Here is a 10,662-nt window from a genome sequence, read left to right on the forward strand (position 1 = left end):
AGGCAATGGTAATCTGGAGCACAGTATTCACTTTCTCAAGAAGAATGAAAAAGCAGAAGTGGACTTGGCCATACACTTCACCTTAGCTTCAAAAAGGAAGAGAGATCACCTAAGACTTGTACACTAATTACCCAACTTCGAGGCCAAAGTTCTTCTGATTTTGCATCTAACAGTGCCCTTCCCCATTCCAACAGGACTGAGGGCAAAGAGCAAAATAGGAGGAAGTTAGAAATATGAGAGAGGCAGAAGAGCACTTATAGAAAAACAAATAAGGGGCGCCTGGGTGGCTCAGTCGTTAATATTAAAAGGCAAGTCCATAGTGTCTTCACCAGGTAACATTGAAGGTCTTCAGGTTATACAAACAGGTTAATTCTCTCTTCCCTTTGTTCTTCCTTTGTGCTCTCGAATAAGGAATGATGGGTCAGCGTTAATTTAAGGAGAGGGAAAAACTAAATTCAGATGTTATCAGGGGTTAAGCGTCTGCCTTCGGCTTGGATCGTCCAGGGATCAAGCCCCAAGTGGGGCTCCCTCCTTGGTGGAGAGCCTGCTTCTCTATATCCCTCTGCTGCTCCCCCTGCTTGTGCTCTCTCCGTGTCTGTCTCTCTCTGTGTCAAATAAAAAAAATTAAAAAAAAAAAAAAGAAAGAAAGAAATTCAGATAGCCTCAGTGATTTACTCTATTGGATTAATTATTTGAGGAGTGCCTGGGTGGCTCAGGTTGTTAAGCGTCTGCTTTTGGCTCGGGTAATGATCCCGGGGTCCTGGGTCCGGGGACCTGGCCCCACAGCAGGCTCCCTTGCTCAGCGGGGAGTCTGCTCCTCCCCCTCCCTCTGCCGCTCCCCCTGCTTGTGCTCTCTCTCTCTCAATAAATAAAATCTTTATTAGCACATGCTCTAACCAGCTGAGCTAACTGGCCAACCCAATAAATAAATTCTTTTAAAAAAAGGATTAATTATTTGAATCATAAGCTTTCTTATCAACATAGTGATACAAATCCCCACACCTTGTATAATCAAGATACCCAGTAATTGCCTGAGACTCAGGACTGAGTCATCCTCTGCCCAAGCCAGGTAGCAGTGGTCACACCTACCACGTTCAGGCATGTTGTTGGTAAGAGCAATCCACACAATAATATAGTTCCAGGGGAGAAGTCCAGTGACAGAGCACCATGGCTTCTGACAAAGGTAAACGGGACCCAGGGGCCTGGTAAATTCTGTATTCTTGAAAAGGGCAAAATCTGTGTGTGTGTGTGTGTGTGTGTATGTGCATGTGTGTGTGTGTGTGTGTGTGTGTGTCCTGCCTGTGCTTGTGTCTTAGGCATTTTTCAACTTTCTTATTTATTAATATATTGATATTATTCTTAAACAGGGTTTATTATTGTTATTAATACTAACTGTTCACATCCACAAATTATTTTGGTCAAATGACACCAAATCAATGCTTATTTCACCATAATAAAAAATTAAGTAAAAAATACAACTGTTAATTAACAGTTTAAAATAGCAACAGAAGTGAAAGCACAAGGGCATGTTAATTGATATTTTAAGGTTCAGTTACTTAATGTTGGAGAAATTTGTGGGAGAGGGAGAACACTTCAGGTTGTGGAAGGAAATGATTTTCAGCTGAAGTGGGATTTGAGCTGGATCCTGAAAGGGTAGAATTTGGATTGGCAAAGAGGAAGAGAGTCCTGGTTGACTGACACAAAGAACTTGAGAGAATTTACAAAGATTGTGTGTGGAAATACAAAGAGTAAACTGGTTAAGCTATAGGAGAGTCTGGGGAAATAATCTGCAGTGAGATTAGAAAGCAAAGCTGGAGGGGTGCCTGGTGGCACAGTTGGTCATGCAACAGACTCTTGGTTTTGCTCAGGTCATGATCTCAGGGTCTGGATCTCAGGGTCATGAGATGGAACCCCAAGTTGGGCTCTGCGCTCAGCCTCAGTCTGTTTGAGGATTCTCTCTCTGCTCCTCCCCGCCACTCTCTCTCTCCGTATCTCTCTCAAATAAATAAATAAATCTTAAAAAAAAAAAGGGGGGAAGCAAACCTGGAATGATATTATGGAGGACTTTGAATGCTAGGCTAAGGAAAATGAGGTTGATCTTTTTGGTCAGAGAAGATCTTTGGAGAATTTGTGACTAGCATAGCAATGACTAAAATAGTGCTTTATTTTTTTTATTATTTTATTTTATATTTTATTTTATTTTATTTGAGAGAGAGAGAGCAAGTGATCAGGGGAAGGAGCAGAGGGAGAGAATATCCAAGCAGACTCCCACTGAACAAGGAGTCTAACGTGGGGCTTGATCTCACAAGCCATGAGGTCAGGGCCTGAGCTGAATCCAAGAGTCAGATGCCTAACCAGCTGAGCCACCCAGGCGCCCCTTATTTTTTTTCAGAGGAGGGGAGAGGCAGAAGGGGAGAGAGAATCTTAAGCAGGCTCCACACCAAGGGTGGCTCGACTTGGGGTTCAATCTCACAATCCTGAGATCATGACCTGAGCCAAAATCAAGAGTCGGATGCTTAACCAACTGAGCCCTAAAATAGTGCTTATATACCACCTTAATAGGAAAAGCAGAGAGGCAGAAGAGCACTTATAGAAAAACAAATAAACTTTTAGGAAATCTAGATGGGCCCTTGGGAGACTAGACGGACATATTATGGTTTTGTGACAATGTCTGTGAGGGTGTGTATCTTGAGTGGTAAGAGTCGAACTCTCCTGGTTTGTTCCAGGGGATGGGGCTTATGACAGTTGATTTCTTTTGAGTTCTTTTGGAAGGCTCCGCTTATAGGAAAATAAAGGATTTCAGAAGAAGGCAGTCTATTTTTGAATGTCTTCAGATCCAAAATAATTTTTATGCCTCAGTGGCACATTGTGGACCCCTCAACACACACACAGACACACACACACACACACACACACACAGCCTTGGGCAAAATGCCTTCTGTTTTGGAGGAAGTGTCTTCCAGGTGTTGTGACTCTTCTTGGCTTAAAAACACCACCTCAGAGTTAAGGTTTACCAGCAGGATAGACTGAACATCCTGGCTGCATCTCTGCACAGCTACTTCCCCCTCAGGGGTGGCAATGACTTGTGCGTCTCTCTGGCCCACGGAGAAAGGGTATCATGTGGAAGGAACCTTTTGCTCTGTGTCTCCTCTTTCTTGGAAAAGAGAGATTGGTAATAATGACAATTGAGCCTTTCAATTTATGATCCTTTTCTCCCACTTCCCCAAATTTTAGCTTTCAAATAACCAGGGAGCAAACCCTTAACATGAGTTCTTGTTGTCAAAATAAATGTCCATGTTCCTCCAAATAAAACAAATGACTTGCATTTCTGCTCTCAGAGTTTTACAGGCCAGTGCCCATTTCATCCCCAAAGCTCTGAGTCTTGAGAGGCATGGGCCTCTAAAATCCAGTACTTGAACTTGAATAGTCCTTACATGCTCTAATGGCTTCTAGGACACTTCGAATAAAATCCATGGCTTAGAATATAAACTCCATGAACATAAAGATAGGGATTTGTTTTGTTCCCTGTTCCTGTACTTCAAAGAGTCCCTAACATTTAGTAGGCCCCTCATTAATAGCTCTACCGACTGAGCCAGCCAGGCACCCCGGTGTGTGGTTTTTAATTAAGAAACTGCCAAACTGTTTCCTAGAGGGGCTGTACCAATATACATTCCCACCAGCAATATATGAGAGATATACTTTCTCTGCACTTTCTCTGTGGTTCTCTCTCTCTCTTATAGCTATCCTATAAAGGATAGTAATGAGATTCATTCAGTCATTTGCTCAATAAATATCTATTACTAGCCAACATGTTTCAGGCAGTGTGATAGGGTCTGGAACAAGATATACGTAATCCATACCTCACATAATTTACAATTCGGTATTATTATAGGCATATAAATAACAGTCAAAATACAGCATGATTGCTATGATGAAGGAAGTACAAGAAGCTATGGAAACACTTAGAAATTACACATAGGAGCCTCTGAGGAATGACTTTCTCATTGCACTTAATCATTCTTGTTGGAGCCTTAAGGAAGGTTACTTGGTTTGGGATTGGGCAAACAGATTTCGGCAAAGCCCTTAGAAACTTGCTTTTCTTGATGGTCCAATTCAATTAATACAGGAGAGAATCTTTTAACTCCATTTTCTGATATGGTTCGCAGGTTTGAAAGAACAGAGTATTTTTTTGTTAGCTAAATTTGTATGTGGGGGTTATCTGACATAATCAATCATCTCTTGGTCAACAGGTCCCTCAGCTGGAGATGCCACCTTGAGGTAAGAATAATACCATCATAGTGAGCATCTAATTCAGCCAAGAATAAGTGGATTTAAGAGCTGTAGGACTATAGCTTTCCATATTTTTCCTTTCTTCTTTTATCATGCTCCCACTCTTTCTTTTTTGTCTTTTCTAACTTCATTCTCTGTGAGTATTGCTTTCTATATCTTTGCTTGTATGTCTTTTGGGTTTTGTTTAAATAAATTACCTTCCAGCTTTGTTCCATTGTTGCCTTACCTTTGTTTCTTCTCTGTTTAAATCACATGATTGGATAACCATTAGTGAAAAGTCCAGAGAACTCATTTGTCACTTTGATTTCATCTTTTTGTTTTATACTATATGCCCATTTTTTTGGATGTAGCATTATAACAGGGGGTCTTCTGTCAGGGAATATATTATTTCATGATGGGTGGAAGGACTGATCTATGTAATAAATAAATGTAATACTTTAGGCATGAGTGGAAATATTAGGATGTAATAACAAGCTGATGACTCAACCATATTGCAAAGAGTCCTCAGCACAATCCTGAGTCTCCCCTGAGTTCCAGCTGTGACGCATGGAAAATATTAAATCTAAAGACGTCATTGGGAGGGGCACCTGGCTGGCTCAGTCAGTAGAGCATGTAAGTCTCGATCTCAGTGTTTTAAGTTTGAGCCCCACATTGGGTGTAGAGATTACTTAAAAATAAAATCCTAAAAAAAAAAAAATGAATAAAGATGTCATTGGGAGCAGTTTGAATTTTTTTCTTATGAGGAATTAGGATACAGAATTTAATGTGGAAGAATCCTGAGGTTGACTCTCTCTCTTCTCAGACTTGGCAATAGAATCTTGTTGGTGATTTGAGGCTTCTACACCTAAAATCTAGTTAGAGTCCATTGAGTCATGAAGATTAACGATTGTGTGAAGATTGGGACATGGCAACTCCATGGTGAGACAGAAAGATTAGACTATAAAGAGAAGCCTTTAAAAGTGAAACAAGGACACATTTATACCTGAATTCTAAATTACCAGGTAATGGTACAGAGACAGTGGTGACCAAATAACATGAGTTGGGAAAAATCTCTTCACTATGCTTGTGAGAGAAACTCTGATAATTCAAATGGACCTCCCTAGATAACTTTGAAAAACAGAAAAACAAAAGTTTCCTGAGACGTCATGTTTTATTTTTTCTAAAGATTTTATTTATTTATTTGACAGAGAGAGTGGGAACACAAGCAGGAGGAGTGGGAAAGGGAGAAGCAGGCTGCCCGCCGAGCAGGGAGCCCGATGCAGGGACTCGATCCCAGGACCCCGGGATCATGACCTGAGCCGAAGGCAGACGCTTAACAACTGAGCCACCCAGGCACCCCGAGATGTCATGTTTTAGATCTGCCTGATAGAAGAGGGGAGGAGGAAATGATTTCAAGTTCCCTCTAAAGACAGCATGACAACATGGGAGTGCTTTTTGTATTTCAGGAGGAGAATCGAACCCTGGGAATTTGAAGCCTTCTTTGACCCCAGAGAACTCCGTAAAGAGACCTGCCTGCTCTATGAAATCCAGTGGGGCACAAGTCATAAGATCTGGCGAAACTCAGGCAAAAACACTGCCAACCATGTGGAAATCAATTTTATAGAAAAATTTACCTCAGAAAGACAGTATTGCCCATCCATCCGCTGCTCCATTACCTGGTTCCTGTCCTGGAGCCCGTGTTGGGAATGCTCCAAGGCTATTAGAGGATTTTTGAGTCAACACCCTAGTGTGACTCTGGTTATTTATGTAGCACGGCTTTTCTGGCATATGGATCCACAAAACCGTCAAGGACTCAGAGACCTCATTAACAGTGGTGTGACTATCCAGATTATGAGAGTCCCAGGTAAAAACAATGAACAAAGAATCTTGAGTGTTTATGAGAGACCGTGGTGCTGGCATGTTTCAAGGCCAGGAGATTGATTATCCCACTCTGGAAGTCTCAGAAATGAAAGTCCAAAATAACGTAAGATAGGACCGGGTCTGAATTTCACAGTAAGGAAGTATCAAAAAGAGGACTCCTTTCTCCATTCCTGCCACTATGACCTCTCAGCCATCTTCATCTTTTTTCTTTTTTAGGGATTCTGGGGGAGTGTAGCCCTTCTCCAATGACAAAGAGGCTAATAGGCTTTGTATAAAGTATATCTATAAGTTAGGCTCCCTTTAGAGTAACTTTCTGCTGTATTTGTTGAATGAACCAAGATTTGTGTTTCCTCAGAGTATGCTCATTGCTGGAGGAATTTTGTCAACTACCTACCTGGGAAAGAAGATCACTGGCCAAGATACCCTGTGCTATGGATGAAGCTGTATGCACTGGAACTCCACTGCATAATTCTAGTAAGTTACTTTAAGGGGTAGAGATTCTGATGCCAAAAGAAGCATCCTTCTTCAAACTTCTTTTTTGATGAATTGACATGTACTTTCCTCACCATCTCTTTGCCATTTATATTGAAATTTGGTTATTTAACTACTTGATCCACCTGAAGAAAATGTGAGAACAAAACAATCTCTTTGTAGGAAGAAAGAGGGAGAAGGGAGTGGATAAACTGGTCTAAGATATATGTGGACTCCACGTTAACTTGATATTATTATCATTATTATTACAACACTTGCTAGCTCTACAGAATTGCAGATATTCTCCTTTCCCATATTGGTTTGTGCCATCCTATTGAAGAAATAAATGGAGGTGTCCCATTTGTATTCTCTTCAAAGTTGTTTAATAGTCTTCCAACTAATGTTTTAAAATGTTTGTGGTAGGGGCATCTGGGTGGCTTAGTCAGTTAAGTGGCCAGCTTTTGATTTTGGCTCAGGTCATGGTCTTGGGGTCCTGGGATCAAACCCCACATCAGGCTTCACGCTCAGCAGGGAGTCTGCTTGAGGATTCGCTCTCCCTCTGCCCCTCCCCCCCTCCTGCTCACACTTCTCTCTCTCTCTCAAATAAATAATTAAATCTTAAAATAAGATAAAATAAAATGTTTCTGGTAATAATAGTATGAAGAAAAATATTATTCTAACTTTTTTTTCTTCCAGAGTCTCCCTCCCTGTTTAAGGATTTCAAGACGTCAGAATCAGCTTACATTGTTCAGACTAACTCTTCAAAATTGCCATTATCAAATGATTCCACCCCATATCCTTTTAGCTACAGGGTTGATACAAGTTCCTGTGACTTGGAAATGAATAGAATGGTTCCTTGTGTACACTGTTTCTGTAGCAGACACTGAAGACCCACGGGAGAGTGAGTGCCACTAGAATGTAGAAAATTTCAGTTTGTGTTTCTATATACCAACAACAAATCTGAAAAAAGAAATTTTTAAAAATCCCATTCATTATTGCATCAAAAGTAATAAAATACTTAAGAATAAATTTAACTAAGGAAGTGAAAGGTTTGTGCTCTGTGAAATCTTGGATATTGACAAAAAGACATTGGAAAACAGGTAAATGAATGAAAAGATATCCCATGTTCATGGGTTGGTAGAATTAATATTGTTAAAATGTCCATACTACCCAAAGTGATCTGTAAATTCAATGTAATCCTTATCAAGATTTTAATGGCTTTTTACAGAAATATTAAAAAAATTCTAAATTTCATATGAAACCACAAAAGACCCTGAAAACCCAAAACAATTCTGAGAAAGAAGAACAAAGCCGGTGGCATCACACTTTGTAGTTTCAAACTATATTCCAAAGCTGTATAATCAAAATAGAATGGTACCAGTATTAAAAACAGACATATAGATCAATAAAACAGAATCCAGAGCCCAGAAGTAAACCCATGTGTATATGGTCAACTAATATTTGGCAAGGAAGCAAAGAATATTCAATGAGGAAAAGATAGTCTCTTTAATAAATGGTGGTGAAAAACTGATTTCACATGCAGAAAAATGAAATGGGATGCCTATCTTACACTACTCAGAGAAATTATTTCAAAATGGGTTAAAGACTTAAACCCAAGACCTGAAACCATAAAACTCCTAGGAGGAAACATAGAGAAAAAGCTCCTTGACATTAGTCTTGGTAATGATTTTATGGTTATGACACCAAAAGCACAAGCAACCAAAGCAAAAATAGACAAGTGGTACTATATCAAAATAAAAGCTTCTGCACAGCAAAAGAAACAACCAACAAAATGAGAAGGCAACCTACGGAATGGGAGAAAATATTACACATCTGATAACGGGCAAATATCCAAAACATATAATGAACTCATACAACTCAAGAGCAAAAGAACAAACAATCTGATTTAAAAATGGGCAAAGGATCCAAATAGACATTTTTCCAAAGAAGATAGTCAAATGGGGTGCCTGGGTGGCTCAGTTGGTTAAGCGACTGCCTTCGGCTCAGGTCATGATCTTGGAGTCCCGGGATCGAGTCCCATGTCGGGCTCCTTGCCCAGTAGGGGGTCTGCTTCTCCCTCTGACCCTCTTCCCTCTCATGCGTGCTCTCTGTCTCTCATTCTTTCTCTCTCAAATAAATAAATAGAATCTTTAAAAAAAAAAAGAAGATAGTCAAATGGCCAACACCTACATGAAAAGTTGTTTAACATTACTAATCACTAGGGAATGCAAAACTACAATGAGCTATCACCTCACACCTGTTGATGAATTTGATGAATTTCTATCATCAAAAACGTAAGTGATAAAAAATGTTGGTGAGATTGAGGAGAAAAGGGAACAATTGTACACTGTCAATGGCAATATAAATTGGTAGAGCCACCATGGAAAGCAGTATGGAAGTTCCTCAAAAAATTAAAACTAGGGGCACCTGGTTGGCTCCGTTGGTTAAGCATCTGCCTTCAGCGCAGGTCATGATCCCAGAGTCCAGGAATTGGGCCCCACATCGGGCTTCCTGCTCAGTGGGGAGTCTGCTTCTCCCTCCCCCTGCTCCTTCTCTCTCTCTCTCTCTCTCACTCTCTCTCAAATAAATAAATAAAATCTTTTAAAAAAATTAAAAATAGAGGGGCACCTAGGTGGCTCAGTCGGTTAATCATCTGCCTTTGGCTCAGGTCATGATCCCAGGGTCCTGGGATTGAGCCCTACATTGGACTCCCTGCTCAAAAGAGAGTCTGCTTCTCCTTCTCCCTCTGCACCTCCCCTCTGCTTGTGCTCTCTCGAATGCTCTCTCTCTCAGATAAATAAATAAACACTTCAAAAAATAAATAAATAAAGTAACTCTAGCACATTAAAAAAAAAATTAAAAATAGAACTACCATAAGGGCTCCTGAGTGGCTCAGTTGGTGGTTGAGTGTCCAAATTTTTTTTTTTTTTTAAGATTTTATTTATGTATTTGACAGAGAGAGACACAGCGAGAGAGGGAACACAAGCAGGAGGAGTGGGAGAGGGAGAAGCAGGCTTCCCGCAGAGCAGGGAGCCTGATGCAGGGCTCGATCCCAGGACCCTGGGATCATGACCTGAGCCGAAGGCAGACACTTAACGACTGAGTCACCCAGGCACCCCTGAGTATCCAAATCTTGATCTCAGGTCTTGATATTAGGGTCATGAGTTCAAGACCCATGTTGGGCATGGGGCCTACCTAAAAAAATAAAAAATAAAAAAAAAGAACTACCATATGATTCAACAATGTTTTTTCTGGGTATATATCTGAAGGAAATGAAATCACTATCTCAAGGTATCTGTACCCCATGTTCATTGCGACATTATTTACAATAGTCTAGACATGTAAACAACCTATGTGTTCATCAACAGGTATGAATAAAGAAGATGCAATGTATATTATATATATACACACACATATACATATATAGATGTATATTATACACACACACACACACACACACACACACACATGAATATTATATAGCCATAAAAAAGGAGGAAATCCTGCTATTTGTGACAACATGGATGAAACTTGAGGACATTGTCATTTGAAATAGAGAGAGACAAATACTACATGATCTCACTTATATGCAGAATCTAAAAAATCCAAACTCATAGAAACAAAGAGAAGATTAGTGGTTACCAGGGGCGGGGATGAAGGTAGTCAAAGGGTATGAACTTCCAGTTTTAAGATGAATAAGTTCTGGGGATGTAATGTACCACATGGTGACTATGTTTAACAATACTGTATTGGGTTTTTTGGGAAGATTTTATTTATTTGAGAGAGAGAGTGAGAGACAGAGCACACACATGAGCAGTGGCAAAGGGAGAGGGAGAAGCAAACTCCTTGCTGAGCAGGGAGCCTGAGGCAGGGCTTGATCCCAGGACCCTGGGATCATGACCTGAGCCGAAGGCAGATGCTTAACCGACTGAGCCACCCAGGCGCCCCAGCAATACTGTATTGTAAACTTGAAGTTTGCTAAGAGAGTGGATCTTAAATATTCTTACCACACATACACTGACACACACAACTGTAACTATA

The 10,662-nt window shown here is 40.4% G+C and overlaps 1 protein-coding gene across 1 annotated transcript; it reads left to right on the forward strand.

Annotated features, from left to right (window-relative positions):
* Positions 1 to 1,167: 1,167 nt before the first annotated feature.
* Positions 1,168 to 7,464, forward strand: APOBEC1 (apolipoprotein B mRNA editing enzyme catalytic subunit 1). The gene is made up of 5 exons (XM_036120160.2): positions 1,168 to 1,183; positions 4,251 to 4,278; positions 5,736 to 6,133; positions 6,506 to 6,624; positions 7,318 to 7,464. The coding sequence occupies exons 1-5, from the start codon at positions 1,168 to 1,170 to the stop codon at positions 7,462 to 7,464; spliced, it is 708 nt and encodes a 235-aa protein (XP_035976053.1).
* The last annotated feature ends 3,198 nt before the right edge of the window (positions 7,465 to 10,662 follow it).

Source organism: Halichoerus grypus, chromosome 6 (assembly GCF_964656455.1).
Source record: "Halichoerus grypus chromosome 6, mHalGry1.hap1.1, whole genome shotgun sequence".
Taxonomy (NCBI): Eukaryota; Metazoa; Chordata; class Mammalia; order Carnivora; family Phocidae; genus Halichoerus; species Halichoerus grypus.

Bases quoted from the DNA above. Each gene is read 5' to 3' on its own strand.
- APOBEC1 (XM_036120160.2), top strand. The intron at 4,279-5,735 runs GTAAGAATAATA...TTTGTATTTCAG, and splicing joins GCTGGAGATGCCACCTTGAG to GAGGAGAATCGAACCCTGGG. The intron at 6,625-7,317 runs GTAAGTTACTTT...TTTTTCTTCCAG, and splicing joins AACTCCACTGCATAATTCTA to AGTCTCCCTCCCTGTTTAAG.